This window comes from Anabrus simplex, chromosome 1, assembly GCF_040414725.1.
Source record: "Anabrus simplex isolate iqAnaSimp1 chromosome 1, ASM4041472v1, whole genome shotgun sequence".
Taxonomy (NCBI): Eukaryota; Metazoa; Arthropoda; class Insecta; order Orthoptera; family Tettigoniidae; genus Anabrus; species Anabrus simplex.
Genome location: NC_090265.1, coordinates 1,359,103,998 through 1,359,126,376, shown reverse-complemented (window position 1 = coordinate 1,359,126,376; position 22,379 = coordinate 1,359,103,998). Strand labels below are relative to the sequence as shown.

The 22,379-nt window shown below is 37.9% G+C and overlaps 1 protein-coding gene across 6 annotated transcripts in view; it reads right to left on the bottom strand.

The window, feature by feature from the left end:
* LOC136858342 (transcription factor SPT20 homolog) overlaps window positions 1–22,379 on the bottom strand; it is a 615,333-nt gene that overhangs the window by 67,412 nt on the left and 525,542 nt on the right. For 5 of the 6 annotated variants that reach the window (XM_067137808.2, XM_067137810.2, XM_067137809.2 and 2 more), the window contains one exon: window positions 12,895–13,094. The exons of the other annotated variant lie outside the window; for it this stretch is intronic. In XM_067137808.2, coding sequence (XP_066993909.2) covers window positions 12,895–13,094 — 200 coding nt within the window. The remainder of the gene's footprint in view (window positions 1–12,894; window positions 13,095–22,379) is intronic. 6 annotated transcript variants of the gene reach the window in all.

Genomic DNA, 22,379 nt, shown 5'->3' with positions numbered 1-22,379 from the left:
CTCATGGGGAGGAAGAAAATGATGTTGGTGAAATTACGTTTGAGGAAGTGGAAAGGATGGTAAATAAACTCCATTGTCATAAAGCAGAAGGAATAGACAAAATTAGACCTGAAATGGTGAAGTAGTGGGAAGGCAGGCATGAAATGGCTTCGTAGAGTAGTAAGATTAGCATGGAGTGTTGGTAAGGTACCTTCAGATTGGATAAAAGCAATAACTGCACCTATCTATAAGCAAGGGAACAGGAAGGATTGCAACAACTACTGAGGTATATCAATGATTAGTATACCAGGCAAAGTATTTACTAGCATCTTGAAAGGGAGGGTGCGATCAGAGGTTGAGAGGAAGTTGGATGAAAACCAGTGTGGTTTCAGACCCCACAGGGGCTGTCAGGATCAGATTTTCAGTATACTCCAGGCAACTGAAAAATGTTACGAGAGGAAATAGATGGTTGTGTTTATGTTTCACAGATCTAGAGAAAGCATATGACAGGGTACTGAGGGAAAAGATGTTTGACCGAGCTCGATAGCTGCAGTCGCTTAAGTGCGGCCAGTATCCAGTATTCGGGAGATAGTAGGTTAGAACCCCACTGTCGGCAGCCCTGAAGATGGTTTTCCGTGGTTTCCCATTTTCACACCAGGCAAATGCTGGGGCTGTACCTTAATTAAGGCCACGGCCGCTTCCTTCCCACTCCTAGCCCTCCCCTGTCCCATCGTCGCCATAAGACCTATCTGTGTCGGTGCGACGTAAAGCAAAGAAAAAAAAAAAAAAAGATGTTTGCCATACTGGGGGACTATGGAATTAAGTGTAGATTGTTAAAATCAATCAAAGGCATTTATGTTGACAATTGGGCTGCAGTGAGAATTGATGGTAGAATGAGTTCTTGCTTCAGGCTACTTACAAGCGTTAGACAAGGCTGCAATATTTCACCATTCCTGTTTGTGGTTTACATGGATCATCTGCTGATAGGTATAAAGTGGCAGGGAGGAATTCAGACAGGTGAAAATGTAGTAAGTAAGCAGTCTGACCTATGCTGACGACTTGGTCTTAATGGGAGATTGTGCCGAAAGCCTGCAATCTAATATCTTGCAACTTGAAAATGGGTGCAATGAGTATGGTATGAAAATTAGCCTTTCAAAGACTAAACTGATGTCAGTAGGTAAGAAATTCAACAGAAATGAATATTAGATTGGTGATACAAAGCTGGAACATGTAGATAATTTCAAGTACGAGGGTTGGAACTTAAATAGTGATAACACCGCTGTGGAGACGCTATGCAACGGAGTCGCTGATAGCACATGTTGGTTACATACCTACCTTACCTCAGAGCAAATGGACTCGCCCTCCCACATCACTTGCATGCGCACAAGCGAGAGAAACACAGTCATGTGTGAGCTAGTGGTCTAATATAACACTGTCACTATGTTTTCCAAAGAGGAACAAGGGAGTTGGAGCAAGATTGAATGTGCCAGAGGTCATACAGCACAACAGTGTCATCAAGGTCTCCAAGAGGCTTGTGGGGAATCTCCATTACCTTACAGAACAGTGGCACGGTGGGTAAAAGCCTCAACGATGGTCGGCAAACTGTGGCGGACACTCATCGGGCAGGTCGTCTTACAAGTGAAGAAGAAGTGCATGCTCTTGCCGCGTTACTGGACAGTGATCGAAACCAGACAATTTGTGAGCATTTGCTTCAGAACTGTTGCAGAGATTCGCAGGCAGTAGACCGCTCCATTCGCACCATCAACAGAACAGGCTTTGCTAAAGATATACTACGACTTCCACATCGCTGGCAACGGGTTATACACAACATTGGTGACTACATTGAAGGACAGTAAAGGTTGCTAACATGTAACTCTTTTGTATCCATTGTAAATAAATAGTTGCCACTATTTAAGTTCCAACCTTCATATTTAGGTTGCGTTCTCCCAGGCTGGTAATACAGTAAGTGAGATTGAATCAAGGTGTAATAAAGCTAATGGAGTTGTAAGGATACTTTAACTTTAGAATTCCTCTAAACCATGTCCACCTTAAGATGGTAGCAGAGCTATACAGATCTTTCTCTGTGTAGTTCTGTGTTATGCTGCGCACCCGATTTGTGTATCTCCCTCCTCACTTCCTATTACTAACGGGAGGCTGGATGGCCTTGACCTGTGTTGGAGTAGCCATTATGGCAGTTGACTTCTGTCTTTTGTAACAGATAGACGTGCCATGTAGGCTCCGATATTTTTCCGGGGTTTACCCTGGTTCTTATCCTTTTGGGTGGGAAGCTTTGTAACAAGTGATGTTTTATTTTTTTACTTCTTCTACCTAATGATTGTGATTGATACGTAAACTGACCTTGTGTCTTTATTAGTTCTGATCTGGGATTCTCCACTCCGACCTTCTCATGGATTACTGCCATTCCTGTTAGTATTGGGAGCAGATTTAATCATTAGTTCATTACTGACTCTTTTTCCTAAATCCCATTATTCTTCTGGTTTCTGGTTTTAATTATTTCTGATGGTCAGTAATGTTGATTCAGTCCTGTTATGAAGGCTATCAAACTTGTGTTTTTCCATTTGTAATTCTGTATCCGTTGAATTTTTTTAACGTCTGCTTTCATTATGATGTATTTTATTCTACTTAATGTGTCAGATAAGTCGTGTAGTATTATCTTTAATGGGACGTTTTGGGCCGTTTTCCTAAATTCTATTATTTAAACTTGGTTTTAATTACTGGTAGCCGATAACTTAAATATGCCTATCTGTTCTGTAGGTTAACCTTTTAACATAATTCACCTTGTGATGGTAACTTGTTAATCACCGATTGCCGTTAATTGTGTATTGAGAAAATGAAACCACCATCATTATTACGGTGATTTGTCGCATGTTTTGACTGTCTGATATTTATTTTGCTCGCCGTCTTGGTGACACTGATTATAGCAATTTTGTTTCTTTGGATTAGAGATTTTAGTCAGACTGGACTGAGATCGGGTGAACGTTGCGGACTGATTTGACTTGAGTTTGGTCTGGTGGATTTAATGGTGATATTGTCTGACTCGTTGGCTGAACGGTCAGCGTACTGGCCTTCGGTTCAGAGGGTCCCGGGTTCGATTCCCGGCCGGGTCGGGGATTTTAACCTTAATTGGTTAATTCTTATGGCACGGGGGCTGGGTGTATGTGTTGTCTTCATCATCATTTCATCCTCATCACGACACGCAGGTTGCCTACGGGTGTCAAATATGAAGACCTGCACCTGGTGAGTCGAACCCATCCTGGGATATCGTGGCACTAAAAGCCATACGACATTTCAATGGTGTTATTTACTGATCTCACATTTATTTCACCACTTCATAGGATGATTTGTGGCGTCATATATTTGTTATTCTCCTGCATTTAATTAGAAGAGCTTTGGATTAAAGAGTGACTTCTCCTTGACTTGACCTTGGTCTACCTTGCTCCACATTTGGTTGTGAGCATTTCTCCTACTTCTTGTTGATTTTTCGGGGTTTTATCTAACGTTGCTCTCTGATTTTAAGTCTATTGATTTTAAGTTCTCTACCTTAACTGATTTTGGAATTATCCCTTTTGAGTCCCTTGTACGGTGGGTTTTCATATGAATTATTATATTTAACGGCATTTGCTTTTGATTTCCGCTCCCTGGTAACTTAAAATACCCTGTTCTTGTGTTAACACTGTACTAAGGTTTTGGTTTCGTTTTTCTCCATTTATTCTTACCAATTAATTTAATTGTTAACTACCAGTTCCTTCTTCTTCTTTGGGCTATTATTTCTAAATCATCCAATTATTTATTGATTTATTTATCGATTCCCTTGAGGACTTGTGTAATACTCATATACTGTTGTTATTAAGTTCTACAATTTCTTAAAACTAGGTCTTATCCTTTCATGATAATGGTTCTGAACTAATCTCTAAAATTCACTATATTAATTCTGATTTTTTAAAAAAAGTGGTCATGATTGCAATGATCCTCTATAAGCCCGCTCTCCACACATTTACCCCTTTGAGGTAAGTTGCCTTGCTTTTGCTTGTACTATTTACTTATGTTCCTTTTTAGTTTACTGCTTCGGTTGTAGTGACTCTGTGTTGCAATTTACTGTTTGATTTTTCTGGGTGTCAGTGCATTCACGAAGTGTGTTAACTTTTATCTTGCCTGATCTCTGTGCACTGTGATCCTTACTGTTATTGTGTAATTAATTATCTGTCACCTGGTACGTTATTGTGCATTTTTCTTAACAACCACTGTGCCATTTATATTTAATTTGCCCCATCACAGTGTTAGTTTGATCCCATCTAATTGTGCCCACGTCACACAGTGAGCTCGCAGTTGCAATCAACAGTGTTCTGTAAGAAGGAAGTCAGCTCCCGGATGAAACTATCTTTACAATGGTCTGTTTTCAGACCAACTTTGCTTTACGGGAGCGAAAGCTGGGTGGACTCAGATTATCTAATTCATAAGTTAGAAGTAACGGACATGAAAGTAGTGATAATGATTCCTGGTACAAGCTGGTGGGAACAATGGCAGCTCAGAATGAGGAGATAGAGGCTAGGTTAGGAATGAACTCTATAGATGAAGCTGTACGCATAAACCAGCTTCGGTGGTGGGATCATGTGAGGCGAATGGAGAAGTATAGGTTAGCTAGGAGAATAATGGACTCTGTTATGGAGGGTAAGAGAAGTAGAGGGAGACCAAGACGACGATAGTTAGACTCGCGATGTAGTAAATTCACATAGGCTTGCAGACTGAGTGCTGAAAGGCATAAAAAATCATGATGAAATTAAAATACAAGGTGATGGTCATTATAAAAGTTTTTGTGCTGGAAGTCTTTTTGTTATAATTTTCTCGTTGCCCCTTGATGCAGTTAAAATATATCTGTACACTGTTCACTCTCAATTATTATGTGAAGTCGGAGGCTAACATTATGTAAGTTGCTAGAGAAGTTGAACCATCTAATTCATCATCTGTAATGTGGATAATGAGAACCAAATTAAGAATTAAAAAGAATGTGACCAACAGGAACATGTAAGGCGAGATTTAACTGACTTACGTTATGTGGCCTACTTGACTTTCCCGTGTTCGCTGACTGCGAAGTGGGGAAAGGGGCAGGACTTGCAGAAGTGTGCGGTTAGTAACTGAAATTGAGTGTAGTAGTTGTGAATTCTTCTGACCTTGTATTTTACTGTAAATAATCAGAATGAAAGTTTCCCATATTATGTTCTTTTTTTCATTTATCTCATTTAAGATGAGGGCTGGATTTTTGTATGGATACATACTAATGTGAAAATTTTCTAAAATATTGAGTAGTGGACCTTTTTGTTATGCTGTAGAATTTTTGGTTCTTAGTTCTTTACCTATTGTGGTTTAACTATGATTGTGGTCTTTATGATGGCTGCTCATGGTCGAGAAACAATTATATTTTAAAGTGCTGCAGTGCTCTGTATATCTTATAAAAAATTCCTGCCGTTCTGTCCCATGTAAGCTGATCCGCTTCCCTGGCATTTCAGTTTCTATATCCCAGAATTTGTGTATTTATTGTTATTATTTACTGTAAGAGAGTTAAATATTATCTTTTCATTGGTGTTGCTGGTTTTAAAAGCAATTTTTAGGTTTACTTTCGTAGGACGTTAATTATTATTATTATCATTATTATTATTATGATTATCATTATAATATGTGAATATGGCATATTTTTCCTTAGTTTTAGACTCTCTCATCAAAGTGGTTTTGGGCTTGTTTCTATGTCTGCTAATTAACTTATTTATAAACTTTGTGCTAAATCTGTTGTTCACAACTATTTAGCGAATAGTCTTCATCAAATTTTTCTTTCAGAGCAGGAATTTTAGAGCCCTCTGTAACATACTGTTATAGGCAGGTTTTTTTTTTCTTTTAGCTTCAGGATGTACTGAATTTTGTTTAATGGTGTTAGCGGTATATGTTGGTTTTCTGAAAATGTAAATGCTGGGTCATTATTTCTATGGCGTGATACTGTTGTGTCTAGAAAATTAAGCGACCTGATATTTCTCCAACTCTACAGTGAATTTAATACTCTGATCTAGGCTGTTGAGTAGTTCCAAAACTCCTTCTCCTTTATTAACATTCTTGTCTATGATAGCTAGAACATCATCAACATAACGTGTCCAGTATTTTATGGCTTTGATTTTGTCTATGATACTTGTGTGTTCTATCATCATCATCATCATCATCATCATCATCATCATCATTATTTTTCATCATTTTCCAGCTCCAGTTTCCCAGGTGTGGTGTACAAGCATTCGCCACTTGGCATTCCTCTTGCTGACTTCCAATTTCACTGTATTCTATATGGTCCATATGTATGTTAGCCAAGATAATCGATGCTGGTGCTCCCAAAGGCACTGGTAGGCACTGTCTGCTGGTAGATTTTATTATCAATGACAAAATAATTATTAATGTGAATTTTAATAATTCAATGAACTCATCTATTTCACCAGTACTCAATTTACTGAATTTGATAAAATTATTCTGTACCAAATTTATAGTGGCTTTAATGAGGATATTAGCATACATATTAATGACATCAAACAAAAGGATCTTGTAATGTTCTGGTACATTCAAGTGTTTTATTCTCTCGCAAATTTCTATAGAGTTCTTTATCATAGTATTTGCTTGATAGTGATAATATGTTTTAAGAAATTTCTGAATAAACTGAGATAATTTATACGTCAGGCTGCCCCTAAAATTGATAGCTGGTCTTATAGGGGTATTAGCTTTATGAATTTTTGGTAAAGATTTTGCTACAGGCAGCCTAGGTTTCATGACAATGAGCTTTGTCTTTCCAAATTCACTGAAAGGGAAGATACTATTCTTGACTGTTGATATTAATTCTTTTTTGTAACCTATTTGTGGGATCCTACTTAATTGTGCTACAAATGTTTTCTGTGAAAAACTAATGTGTTTTATTAATATAATCATTCCTCTCCATGATTACTATTGCATTACATTTATCTGATTTAGTTGCTATCAGATCATTAACTTTTAATTTTTTCTTGAAGTTTTTGACTTTCATATTAGTGGAGTGGTCTGTATTGTGATTAAATTCTTGTTTATGATAATATAAAAGTTTGTTTTCAATAACATATTTTAACTCTGATGTTTATCTAAGGATAATGTGTTGATGGCCAAATTTTCTGCTAAAGTAGTAATAAAGTAGTAATTAAACTGTCATGTTTGTAGGTGGTGGGCCAATTATGTTTGGATCCACTACTTAGTATTTCAAGGTCGTCCTTAATAAGACTTACACTACTCATGTTCATAACAGATGGATGGAAACCTTTGGACTCAATGTTGGATTCAATTGTGCTGATTAATCTGGAAAGGTTTTTTGTGTTCTGTTTTTTTCAGTTGATGAGAGAGTTCCATTTCTTGTCTACTGTAGTTTGCTTATTGGATAGTGTGTTCTTTAGTTTATTTGTAACATGTTTTTGTAGTGAATTCTATTCTAATGGGGCTAAAAGTGTCGTAATTTCCAAGTGGGCTTCGTAAAGTCTGTTGTTCAAAATAGACTTCTTCTTATGTAAAAACTTGATCTCCTCCCGTATCTCAAACTTGTCTGTCTTTGACAATTTGTAAGAAGTTCAACCATCAATTCAGATCAAACATGAGATTTGTAGTGTGTAACTGAACAAGTGACTGCATGTTTTGGGTCACGTAGACTGCATCTGGGAGATAGTGGGTTCAAAACCCATGGTTGACAGCCCTGTATATTTTTTTACATGATTTCCCATTTTCATACCAGGTGAATGCTGGGGCTGCACCCAAAGTAAGGCCACAGTTCCTCCCTTTCCACTCTTTGCCCTTTCCTATCGCATTGTCGCCGTAAGACCTATCTCGTGTTGGTGCAGCGTACAGCAAATTGTAAATAAAAACATATGGTTATGAGAGTATACAGGGGCTGTAGTAAGAATGTAAAGGAGAGGGCACTTAAGTCTCTTGCAAGACCCCATTTAGAGCATGGTTCCAGCACATGGAAACCACACCAGGATTACTTGATATGAGAAATGTAAAAGATCAGAAGGAAAGCAGAACGATTTGTTCTTGGTGGTTTCCAACAAGAGAATAGTGTTTAAAAAATGGTTGCACATTTTGGGCTAGGAACACTTGGGAGTAAGGAGATGAGATGCTCAGCTAATCAGGATGTTCTTAGCTGTTGGTGGACAGATGGCGTGGAATGACATTAGTAGCTGAATAAGATTGATGGAATTTTTCATGGTAGGAAAGCTCATATTATGAAGATGAAGATGGACTTCAAGAGGACAAATAGGGGCAAATATTCATTTATAGGAAGAGGAATTATTAGAGAATGGGACAATTTATCAAGGGTTATGTCTGATAAATTTCTTCCAAGTTCTTTGAAATCATTTAAGAAAAGTCTAAGTAAAGAACTGATAGGGAATATGCCTTCTGTGCAAGTCCTAAAAGCAGATAAATGATGATCAAATGAATGATTGTTTAAATTAATTGTAAAGTTATTGATACATAATGAAATTCAGATCAAAGTCAATAAAGCTAAACAAACTTTTATTCAGAAACATTGCAGATCTCTTTGTATGGTTATTTAGCAGTTGTAGTAAAGATGTAAAGGAGAGGGCGTGTAAGTCTCTCGTAATCAATCATCGCCAACTCTATGCAATCTGGCTCTGGATGGTAATCTTAGGCAATCAACTAATACAGATAGCAGAAAATGAAATTTTATACATTATTTCTCAGTATTTTACAATAATCTTAGGGTTCACAATATTTCTTTTTAAATTTTAACTGAAGTCCTGTTAATTATTTTTCTCTTGTTTTAATCATATGGTTCAAAACCATAAACGTGCTCCTTTAGATATGCTTTTGAGTGTAGAAAACTGATCAGAAATGGACTGAAGACAAGCCAAGAAAATCTCTTCAACTAACAAACGGGGAACCAAAGACAAGCAAAAGAGACAATAGCTTGTTGTGCAATGTCTAGTAGAAGAATGTTCTACACGAAACTTAACCATTTGGATCCTGAAAAGTAAGATTTTTCCTGCAGTGATCATTGAATATTCACTAAGGAAGACAAGCCATAGTCTTCAGACTCTTGTCTCTGAGAGAACTTGAAATAACACAGATTTATTTTACTGTTGCAGTAACATCACCAATATTTAAAAGCAGTTTTTAATATGTTACAGGTGACTAATGAAAAGCATTTATGTTGTTGCTTCAACAGGCAAGATCTTCACAGTAATCACTGAAGAACATAAACAAAAGTTCCATCTAAATTTTAGATTACTAGTTGCCTACTTTAGTAGCAGAGGCAACAGTTTCTTTCAGATAAAATATTTTCATGTTTTTTGCTTCACTTACAAGCTAGGGTGGCTAAAACCTGTGTGATAATCTGCTCTTATTGCGTTGTCTGTAAAACTGAGCATATTTTACTTATTTCGATTTAGAACTGGGATCCCTACCTGTATGAATTATAAAAGTTACTTCAGCTAAAAATAAATAATATAAGAAATGTTGAAAGTTTCTCTGTACAAGGACTGAATCCAGAGTAGACTTCATACTATTCAATTCTCAATTATGAATGCAGATAGGAAATTCTAACGCAAGACAGAGATTCCTTAGAAAAAAGGCATCTTATAATTTCATTCATATAACATTATAATTTGTGCATATCATAAGCCTGACTAGGATAGATGACAATAGTATCTGTATAAACTACATACATACATACATACATACATACATACATACATACATACATATCTCACGTCATTTCATCTATATGATGGGTCAGCGAATGAAGCCCTCCACCAACTTCTGTCTTTGTACTTTTCTCCTCCTTCAATGCTGTCCCAGTCCCTTCCTCGTTGCTGGATGTCGTTTTTCACGATATCTGTATATTGCATTCTTGGCCACCCTCTTGGTCTTGAATATTTTAACTGCAGATCATACATTTTTCTGGATATGTGATCAGGATCCATCCTTCGCATGTGACTATACCATCTGAGTCTACACAGAGTTATGTTATCCTGCATTCTGCCAACCTGAGCCATGTCCCTAATGTTCGCATTATGAATTTTATCTCATCTTGTTTTGCCAACCATTGCTCAGATGAATCTCATTTCAGCTGCCTGAATACTTGCTTCATCCTTTTTTCTCATGGTGCACGCCTCACTCCCATATGTCAAAACTGGCATGTATGCTCGCTTGCATTTCAATGGTACTTTTGGGTTCCATATTAGGTCTTGGCCAACTCTATAGAGTGTTCCTCCAGCTTGAATCCTGCTGGTAAGTTCCTCTTCAATGGAGCCTGTTGCTGATATCATGCTTCCTAGATATTTGAATTTCTTGGACATCTTGAGTTGTTTAGCCTCTATTTCAATGTAACCTTCAAGTTGACAATCTCTCTGCATAACCAACACTTCACTTTTTTCCTGACTGAATCTTAGGCCGTACCCTTTAGCTGTTACTGTCTATGCATTGATCTGATCCTGAAGTTCCTCCTTGGAATCTCCCATATACCGATGTCATCAGCAAATAGCATGACTTTCATTTAGTTGTCACCAACGTTTTAGCATACTTGTTGAATCTCATTCATCACAGTAATGAAGAGCAGAGGTGACAGAACTCCACCTTGTCTTAGGCCCATAGTTATTCTAAAGGGTTCCATCATTCCTGATGGTGTTCTGATGCAACTACTGATGTCTTCATATAAATTTGTTCTATTATGTCATTATTGATTCCACTGTTTCTCAGCACTTCCCCAGACTTTGTCCCTGTTTACAGCATCAAAGGCCTTTTTGATATCCAGGAAGGCCAGCCAAAGGACCTTATTATGTTCATAATACTGACACAGTCCAAATATTAGATCAACTGTTGATCTGCCTTTCCAGAATCCATATTGTTCCTCTGATAACTTTAATTCTATCAATGGTCTTATATTTCTTTCTAAAATCCTTTCATACAGCTTTCCCACTTGGGAAGTTAATGTAATTCCTCTTTAATAGGAACATTTCTTCCTGTCACCTTTCTTAAAGAGTGGAATGATGATACCTTTTTTTCCAATCTGCTGGTCTCTGCACATCCTTCCATATCTTATGAAAAAGTCTATACATCCACTGTTTTCCTACGTCACCCATAGGCCTGATGGTTTCTCCACACACTTCATCAAGGCCTGGAGATTTTCTTGTTTTGATGTACTTCCATGCGTATTCTATATCATTCCATGTCAGATCAGTTATAGTGTTGAACAGCTTATCAAAACAATTCTTCCATTCTTCTTTCTCTCTCTGTCGTCTGTAATGAGATACCCACTATCACTAGTCTGATAATTAGTCTGTTCTTTGTCCTCCCTCCTGTTCTTCATCATTCCATACAACATTTTTCTCTTGCCATCTATACCTTCATTTAGTTTATCACTCAATTCATTCCAACCATTTTCCTCTTTTTGCTCTGACAACCTGCTTAGATTCCATATAAACTAGACATACAATATTCATTACAAGCATCTGATATCCAAGTACTAAATTAAATACAACACTAGGAAATATGACGTTTCACTGCGTTAAGGAAAAGTACACAGAAGAAAATGCAAATTATCATATTATTTCACAGCATTTGAAGATAAACAGGAAGAGGAAAATAAGGAAGGTATAAAAACTTCAAGGAGAACCACCAATTTGCACACATAACTCAGCCATACATATCCAAGTGCTTATAAAGGGAACATTACATATTTCAAGACACTAGCTTACCTCAGTCACCACGGAGATACCATCTAGTACTTAAGAATTCTGAAAACTTCTGAACACAACAAGAAGCAAATTAAAAGGAACTCAATATCAATACATCATACACAATTAACAAATTCTCTATCTGTAGATATCCAGGCGCTGTAAAAGTTTCATTGTATTAATAGTTTTCTTACCTTTTTCTCACCTCAACACCAAGCTACGAAGATCAGGCACATAAAATATTCTCTTCCTAACCCATGCTTGTAAACGGAAGCTTCAATTCAACACAGTCTAGAGACATTGTACGATTATGACCATGCAATTTAAAGCCAAAGAAAATGATCAGGTCTCATAGTTTCTTAGTAAGCACTATCAAAAACACATTCAAAATAATTTCTTATGAAAGCCCCCTGCTACTGATCTATTATTCTACATAAAAGAAAAGGATTGTAACATTGTATAGTTAGAAGAGAGAAAACAAAATTTCATAACGTGGATGATTAGTCTTCCTGAGTACGGTCTATAGTCCTAGAAAACCTCACAGCAAGGACAAAAATTTGCAAAATATTGTGGATTATGAGAGGCCATAGCTAAAACACCTTGTTACCATCTATGTGTCAGCAAATGGATGGGTGAAAAATGAATGCAGGCCAGTATCACACCACATTAAAACTGCAGAAAATCTGATCTGTATTGAAATACAATCTTGTCAAATTATCAGATAGCTACATGATGCAGTCAATAAGGCACAACACAAGACAGAAAACTAATGGAAAAGAAAAATAACCATGAGAAAAACTAATTTAGTGTAATGTGTATCCCAATTTATAAACACGTTTCATCCATCAATTCTTCTGGTCTTGAATTGTATCAGCAGTTTAGATGGGCTACTTCTGTATTAATAGCTTACTGTTGAGAATTGGAAAATGAAATCATAAAAGCCACCACAATGAGAAGTGAGCTTCAAGAGTTAACACAGAATTAGTATCTACCTGTTACCTCAAAGATGGTGCACCACTGCAGATGTGATCAGCAACCTCACAAAGATCTTGAAAACAAAAATACAATTATTGTGTGTGCAGTACAGGATGGAGTGGAGGGGACTCAATTGGCATTGGCCAGTCCACGTACGCACGCAGAGGGACTGGTTACCAACCTGCAGAGGACGGAGGTGGGGGGGGCGGAGGCATGAGCTGCTTGTCTCTTTCCATGCTGCGACCCCCAGACTGAGCTGACTGTGACCCAGTAGCGGTTCCACCCGCCATCGTCTGGGTCTGCTGCTGCTGACCAGGACTACCTTGTTGATGCTGATGTTGCTGACGTTGCTGTTGATTAAGCTGCATCAATTCTTCCACACTGAAGGTGAAACCACATACATTCAACACAGCATAAAAAGAGAATATAATACTTAGCAGACAAAACTGCAAAGATGACTGAAGTTATTGCAACAGATCTTCCACCAAACTGAAAACATAATAGAATACCAAAAAGCATTTCATTGAAAATGAATTTAATTTTCATAAATTAGCTTTTGTTTGTTAGCTGATGATTCAGAATACCACCATTGTAACATCTTACAAGAATTCAAGGAAGCTGCAAAAGAAGGCATTTTTATAAATTTATCTCACAAAGAATTCATAAACTGAATTCTTTATCAGGTTCTTGCTACAGAAAGTGTAGAGACTTCTAATAATATATTTTCCAATTTAAAATGCAATCTTTACAATAATAACAACAATAGGATAGTCAAAAATGAATTTTAAATCATTTATCTATGGAATATTCAAGAAATTGCTCTGATAACTAACTGTACAGTAGATATTTATACAGCCAACTATGGTAGATTACTATCAAACTTCTCTGATTGTACTGCAATATCAAAATTAATTTAACACAACATCTACACAAATGTCAATCTCCTGGTGTGATCCAGGATGAAATTACGGTACAAGCAAATTGAGCAAAATGATTACTCTGAAGTTATATTTAACCTCAAATACATAAAATTTTCTAATTGTTAGCCACTGTCACTTTTCTGGTAAGATGCAGGGATCTTACACTGGAGCACATACGTATATGATGTATTACGCACATGACAATTATGTAACAAACCCGCAGCTCAAATTAAACACACTGAACTCATACAATTCAATCAAATTCATAGTGGAACCAGAAACTAACAAGGTGATCAACTTTTTAGATATCTTATCACAGACAGTAGGAAAAAACAACAGCCTGCCATATAAAATGTACAGGAAACCCAGACTTTATGCACAATAGTCAACAAATCCAACCACATGAAAATGCATGATTTAGCAGGCCTGAATACAATGAGACATACAGCAATATCCATACCAATGAACACAACATATTTCAGAAATGAAATATGGACAATAAAACAAATTCGCAAAAGAAAACATCTTTTTATACAAGTTGTTTAACGTCGCACTGACACAGATCTTATGGCGACAATGCGACAGGAAAGGGCTGGGAGTGGAAAGGAATCATCTGTGGCTTTTATTAAGGTACAGACACAGCATTTGCTGGTGTGAAAATGGGAAAACATGGAAAACCATCTTCAGGACAGTGGGGTTCGAACCCACTATCTCCTAAATACTGGCCGCACTTAAGTGACTGCAGCTATTGAGCTCGGTCACAAAAGAAAACAACCAACCACCTGACAGAGTAGATCGATTAAGGAAACAAAGAAAAAAACCCCAGAAAATACACACCTGAAAACAACAAATACAAAGTCCTCAATTACATGAACAAGAACATGTACAAGTCAGCTAACATTTTCAAAAGCAAGGTCTAAAAATAGCCTTCAGAACGAAAAGGCTACAACTGAACAAAAGGACCTTTCTCCAAATTGAGAGTTAATTAATGCAATATCAAGGCTAAATAAAATGCAATTTCTACACCAGACAGATAGGACACAAAAATGTTGTTAGATACAATTAGCATTCAGTCCTTGGAGAATATACTGTACCGGGAACACCCGTACATTAAGAGTTTACACCCCGCATAATTCTGAAGTGTCAAAGGGCGAGCAGCTAAATGAGGTCAACTCTTGTATGATGACTAAGTCTGACAGGGAGCAGATAGGCAACCTGGTGTGATAGTGATTTTGGAGCTCTGCAGTGAGCTGCCAAGGACAAGTAACATCACCAACATTCTCGATGTTTCCATTATGGAAAATTTTACTAACTTTCATAATAATCAAGATATTAACATAAGAGTAACATCATCATGATGATCAGTTTCTAAATGTCTCCACATATTCATATCATTAAGATCTATCCAGGGATAACAGAGATATTCCAGGTAACAGAAACTTTGGTCATAGGATGACGCACGCACAGTGGAGGTATAAAAGCCAGCTGCTCGAGCCATACGTACCTCAGTGATCACTGGGAGATCAGCTACGCTGACTTGCCGGGTGAAACGCCGCGATTGTCAGAGAACAAAACTCTGCCCGAGCGAAGTAATACATTAACTTCGAAGTGAACTGTGAATATCGCCAGTGACAAAAGACTTGTGTTTTTCGTGAATAAATGATACTTCGGAACTTATACATTTCATGAGCATGTGTCGACAATGGACTTGTATTTTTGTGAGTGAACTTGTAAATTTTACGAGTGAAACTTGTCTTCGAACTTGTACATTTTCTGCAGAAAGTTGAACTGGTACTCACATCCTTGTGTGTTTGAACTGTCGTAACTTTTCTCAAGGTTTAATTATTTCAAATTCTTATGAACTTTGACTTTGATCAGTGATGAGTGATAGACTTAACATTCCAAATGGAGTGGTTTTGAATTCTTTAGTAGAGGTGAATAACATTTAGAAATAAACGTTGACATTTCCAGTGAAATGACTTTATATTCTTTCGTGAAGTGAATAGCACTTATGAATCAAACTTTTCTCATAGACACTACCTATCAATGAGTGCAGTAGTATAATAGAATTACTTCAGACATACAGTAGAGTCCCACTCATCCGACCTTCACTTATCCAACATTCCGTGTTATCTGACAATGGTAGACTTAATTTGAACTTTTGGTGGAGATTAAATTCAGGGACACCCGGTGTGGAGGGTGTGACCGTGGGACAAGCACTGGCCTGACCGCTGGCAGTAGGACCTGTTTTTCTCTCAAGGACAGGCGCAGCGAGTCTTCAGTCATTGTTCATTGTAGTATTGGTTGGGTGCGGATGTTATAGTTTCCGTATCCTTTGTGAGTATGGTGAGTAAACAGAAGAAAGTGATTGTTTCTATGGGAGACAAGTTGAGTGCATTAAAAAGAGTGGACAAAGGGGAAACTCTTCAAAAAGTAGCTTCAGATTATGGTGTTGGATGTGTTACAGTGGGAGACTGGATAAAAAGGGGAAAGAAAGTGAAAAGTGGTGCTCTACCAGAGCAACAAGTGGTGCACTGAAAATTAGAAAACAATGAAAAAATGTGAGTATGAAAAAAGTGAAGCGCTATTTCTTGGGTTCACTCAACACCGGGAAAAGGGCCTGCCAATATCTGGCCCCATTCTGCAAGAAAAGGTGGTGTATTTCCAGAAGGAGTTTAATGAAGGGGACCCTAATTTTACTGCCAGTGCGGACTGACTTGATCGATAGAAAAAACGGTATGGCATTAGGCAGCTTAATATCTGTGGAGAAAAACTGTCAGCTAAATCCGATGAGGTTGTGAAATTTAAAAAGGAATTTCAAGAAATAATTCTTGCTGAAGGATTAACCAGTGATCAGATTTTTAATTGTGATGAGACGGGCTAAATTTTTAAGATGCTGCCATCAAAAACTCTCGTAGCCCAAGACGAGATGTCTGCATCTGGCTACAAGCGTAGTAAGGAAAGAGTTACTTTTCTTGCCTGCAGTAATGTTACTGGGAACTTAAAAGCAAAATTGCTTATGATCGGTAAAGCAAAGAAGCCCAGGGATTTTAAAAACATTTCTGTTAATGCTCTTCCAGTCCATTACACGAATCAGAAGGCTGTCTGGATGTCTGCTGACATCTTTAAAGACTGGTTTTTTACACAGTTTGTTCCAGATGTAGAAAAATTTCTAGCTTCGAACAATCTTCCAGAAAAGCGCTTCTTCTACTAGACAACGCTCTATCATACCCAAACGAAGAGCAACTTAGAAGTGGTGACATCAAAGTCATGTTCCTCCCTCCTAACGTGACGTCATTATGCCAGCCAATGGACCAAGGTGTGCTGGAAACATTGAAGAGGAAATATCGGCAGAAACTCCTTTCATCCCTGATAGAGGAAATGGACAATGGCAACGACATGATAGAAAAGTTAAAACGAATCAACATGAAATACGTGGCATATTGGATAGCGCAGTCTTGGGAAGAAGTTGAAACAACAACATTAGCAAAGTCTTGGAACATATTGTTGAGTGAGGTTGAACATCGAGAGGAGGTGGTGCATGAAGACATGGAAAATATTGTGCCCCTATTGAAATGCATTCCTGGCTGTGAGGATGCTACGACTGAAGATGTGAGTAAGTGGTGTGCACAAGATCAGCTGTTTGAACTAACTGACCCTCATATTATTGATTTTGTGAATGCTAATGGAAATGAGGATGATGATGATGAAGAACGAGCCATTGCAGAACAAGAGGAGAAAACGATGACTCGCAGTGAAGGATTAAGTGCATTGGAAATGGCATTAACCTACGTTGAGCAACAGCCGAAGCAAGCGCAACGGAGGTGCTGATTTTTCGTCAATGGCGGGATCTCGCAGCAAGAAAACATGGACCAGCAGGTAAGCAGACACTGTTGACAAGTTTCTTTTTGTAACACATTTGGATAGCTTTCGTTCAATACTGTATGTACTTTACAATTGCATTAATAATGCAATAAATCGAGTACCATAAAACATTTAAAGTTAAAAACTTCATTATTGTTCCGTATTGAATAGAGAAATAAGATGTACAATATTATAGGTTAGGATCCACCTTTCAATACTCCGTAATAAGATGGTAAAAAGTAGTTACAACCTGTTTAATGGGACCGGTTTCAACACATTTTAAGTGTCATCATCAGCCAATTTGCGAAGATCTTAAAACAACTAGCACATTGAATACAGGCAAAAAATTAACATTGTATCATAACGTACAATGTTAATTTTTTGCCTGTATTCAATGTGCTAGTTGTTTTAAGATCTTCGCAAATTGGCTGATGATGACACTTAAAATGTGTTGAAACCGGTCCCATTAAACAGGTTGTAACTACTTTTTACCATCTTATTACGGAGTATTGAAAGGTGGATCCTAACCTATAATATTGTACATCTTACCATAAAACATGTTATTGTTTTAGTACTAGAGTACAACCTTCCTGTTTATTTCAGTTCATTTTCAAAGTTGTTCTGTATTATCCGACATTTTCGGTGATTCGACATACTCCAGGTCCCGTTTAGGTCGGATAATCGAGACTCTACTGTATAACCAAATGCTGATGTAAAGTCGCAGAGTATTTTTATAAGAAATTTTAGTGTTAAACATTTCATCGAACACTCAAGAACCTGTGCTGATGTGTGCATTAGAACATTTATTATTTCAGTGTAAGTAGACTGTATGAATATCATTCAACTCTCAGTATTTTTTTCGCTAATTTTTGTAGAAAGCTACCGCAGATTCAAGATGCTTCAAACTTAGTACAGTTTTGTTTCAAGCGGAAAGTTACCACTAGTTTATTTCTTGTATGAATTTAAACATTTATTTTTCATATAGAACAAGTGTGCAGGTTCTAGTGACCACAGAACCTACCCAGTGATCATAAATTATGATATATCACAAAAGTGCAAACCATGTTACTATGATCATACATAAATTCATTCTGGCGTCCGGGCGACTGTTAATACTGGACACTCGCATAAAGTAAAACAGTGGGCGATTACCCCGCTGCGAGACCTTTTAGAACAAGATGCTCAGCTTGGCGCCCGTTGAGGCGAGCCCCGTGCGGTTAGGCTGACGTGACATAAACGTGGGCAACTTACGTAGCAAACATGTGTCAGAGTGATGCGAGAGCGAACACACTTCGAAGGGAAGGGAATGGTGGCGCTCGATCGATTGTGATTATGAAGCTCTCCTCCACTACTCAACGAAATCCTGAATGGGGTACAGTGTTTAAGAAAAAGAACCTGCTATAATCACAAGAAAACTGACCTTTTTGAGATATTCTAGTTTAACGTACACTGCGCTCAACATAAACAGTCAGTTTTAATTTCTTATATTTATATACTCAAAGAAAATTGACATATTATAATATTTACAAATTACAATTTACAAAGCATACAAGCTACGATTTACAATTCCTTGGATCGGAATGACAGTATTTCCATTTATTAAAAAGTAACACTCCTGCAGTAAAAAGTAATATATTTACATTATTCAACAAGTTTACTGCTTGATTTTGCACAGTGTTGTAGTGTTGTTTGAATTTCCCTGTTCACTGACTTTGAATGTAGTACTTAAAACTTATCAGGCGTCCGATGATAATAGCTAGCCTCTAAATGGCGAGGGAGTTTCATCATGAGTAGCGACATAGATATTTACTATCCAAGATTAAAGTTCAACAACAATGTAAATGTGTCTATCAAATACATGTACAGTATGCCTTCAAATAACCTAACTGTTGTTATTCCTGTTAAGTACAATTGGATTGTTGGTGAGTTTATTAGATAATTTAAAACCAAGCAACCACTAGCCACAGCTTATCCACCTTGACTCTATGTTATATCAGATATGTTTTTAAAGCACCTCTTAAAATTTAATAGTGAAAATTGTAATTCATCATGCACATTACAAAAATATTTGAGCTTGTAGGCCTATTTATTGCATCTGGTCAAAATACATAAACTGTAACGAACATGAATAACTTATCTCTTACAACATAAATTGAAAATGATGTGGATTTCTGCCTTCTTTCATTATTTTCTGCCCTCATTTCAAACTCGGGTTTCGCCGCAGTGATCCAGTGTGACTGGGAGAACTTTGCCTAACCTTTACGGCCTGTGACGTAACCACATCATCACTGTGGCTCATCGCCTGCCTGCGTGCCCACCTGCTTACAGTGCTGGGCACCCGTGGGACGAAATGCCCAATGCGAGCACCTCCGTTCTAGAATGGCCGATGTTGGAAGTGGCTGCCGATGAGGAACGTGGTGCCGTGAAGAGGATGCTGCCCAGAAGATTGCCTAGGAAGACGACGTCCAAATCTATACGCACTTGTAAGGTGATGTGCTTTAATCTATTACTGAATAAATTCAGTTCCCATGAAAGAATTATGTTAGTTAGAACCTCTCACTCTGTACATTGCTCCGAAGTATTACCGGTCATGCCCCATAAAGACAATAACTCGCTCTACCACAATAACTTCAGTGACTGAAAATTCATAAATTAGTCGGGCGTTTCCTGGTACAATATACATGACAGTTCCTACAATTCTACAGACATTAACACATCCCAACATATTAGACACTGAAAATAAAAAAAAGAATTAAAAAATATAAAAAGGCCAACCAAACCAACCTCAACGATAAAACACATCTATTTTTCTTTCTGTTCTTTTTTTAATTTCTGTTAAAAAGGAAGCCTTACTTTTCAGTGTCAACTCAATTAAATGTAACTTGAAAGCATTTCAGTCTGTCGAACATACAATTTCAACATAAGTATTACTGTACATTTTATACCATGATTATACATTCAGAATCATTCATGAGGGCAATGTACCTGAGCCTATATCTGTTCGTTCAGGAGTACGTCAAGGTTGAATCCTCTCGCCAACCATGTTCCTGGTGGTGATTGATGCGGTAATGCGGAATGTAACGTGAAATGTGAAACGTGGTATCCAGTGGGGATTGGCTAATAGGTTAGAAAACTTAGACTTCGCTGACGATGTGTGTCTCCTGTCTGAGGCACATGGTGAAATGCAACTGAAGATTGAAGACTTGGTAAAAGTTGGAAAAAAAGTGGGACTAACGATCAACTCAAAGAAGACTAAGACCCTAAGGATGAACACCAACAAACTAGACCCATTTGTCTTCAGTGATGAACCTATAGAGGATGTGGATAGTTTCACCTATTTGGGCAGTATACCGGGCGAGTTGGGCCTGCAGTTAGAGGCGCGCGGCTGTGAGCTTGCATCCGGGAAATAGTGGGTTCGAATCCCACTGTCGGCAGCCCTGAGGATGGTTTTCCGTGGTTTCCCATTTTCACACCAGGCAAATACTGGGGCTGTACCTTAATTAAGGCCATGGCCGCTTCCTTTCAACTCCTAGGCCTTTCCTATCCCATCATCGCCATAGGACCTATGTGTGTCGGTGCGATGAAAAGCCACTAGGAAAAAAAAAAGGCAGTGTAGTTGCCAAAGATGGAGGAGCAGTACAGGATGTCTCTCAACGTATACAAAAAGCAAATGGTGCCCTGGTTCGGCTCTGTCTGGTATAGAAGAACAACAAAATTTGTATCAGGACCAAACTTCGCATTTTCCGAAGTAATGTCAAGGCTGTTCTACTATATGGGTCCGAGACCTGGTAAGTTACTAAAGTGATTACCCCGAAGTTTCATACCTCTGTCAATCACTGTTTAAGGAAGATTCTAAACATCTACTGGCTGGAAGTAATCTCCAATCATGAACTATGGAGAAGGACGGGTGAAACCGAGATGGCCATACAGATAAAGCGGCGGAAATGGAAATGCATAGGGTATACGCTGAGGAAAGGGAATGAAGCCATTATATTTATTTCGTATGGCATGAGGATACATTGTTACAATTTGGTTATTAACAAATATGTACAATTACACGAAAAACAGTTTCATCTATACACACAGAACAAGTACGTAATAAACAAATGAACAGGGCCTTGAATTAAGATCAGATAAAGATGTGTTGAGAAGTTTATGGAATGAAGCCATTGAGAGAGGAGCAATGGACTGGAACCCACAGGGTAAAAGGAGGAGAGGAAGGTCCAAACAAATGTGGTGAAGATCTGTACACATGGAGGCAATGGAAGAAGGCAAGACCTGGAGTGAGGTGAAGAGGTTGGCTGGCAACAGGATCAGATGGAGTTGCTTTGTTGATGCCCTATGTTCCACAAGGAACAACAGGAATTAAGTTAAGTAAGTCATTACTGTACAACAAACCTGTAAAAATACACACTATTAAACAAAGAATGACATGTTTCGTTCTTAAAGGAACATCACCAGATTCTATCAAGCTACATTCAATGTTTGGAAATATTTATGTTTATTTCTGTCCAAACATCTATGAATTTGAAATTTGGAACTTATCTTAATGAAGCCCTGCTTTGTCACCACTCCAGCATACAATGGAAGGCATTTGAAAAGCTGTTGCTCTTTCAGTGGCTCGAATCCAAACAGCTGCCAGTCCGCTGTTCACCATTACGTCACACTCCCCATCCTGGTCAGGTTAATGACATGCTGCACTTCCCCTTCAGGTGCTTTACCTTTAGTGTTCCGCTAGTATTATCATTACTGAGCTCGATAGCTGCAGTCGCTTAAGTGTGGCCAATATCCAGTATTCGGGAGATAATGGGTTCGAACCCCACTGTCGGCAGTCCTGAATATGGTTTTCCGTGGTTTCCCATTTTCACACCAGGAAAATGCT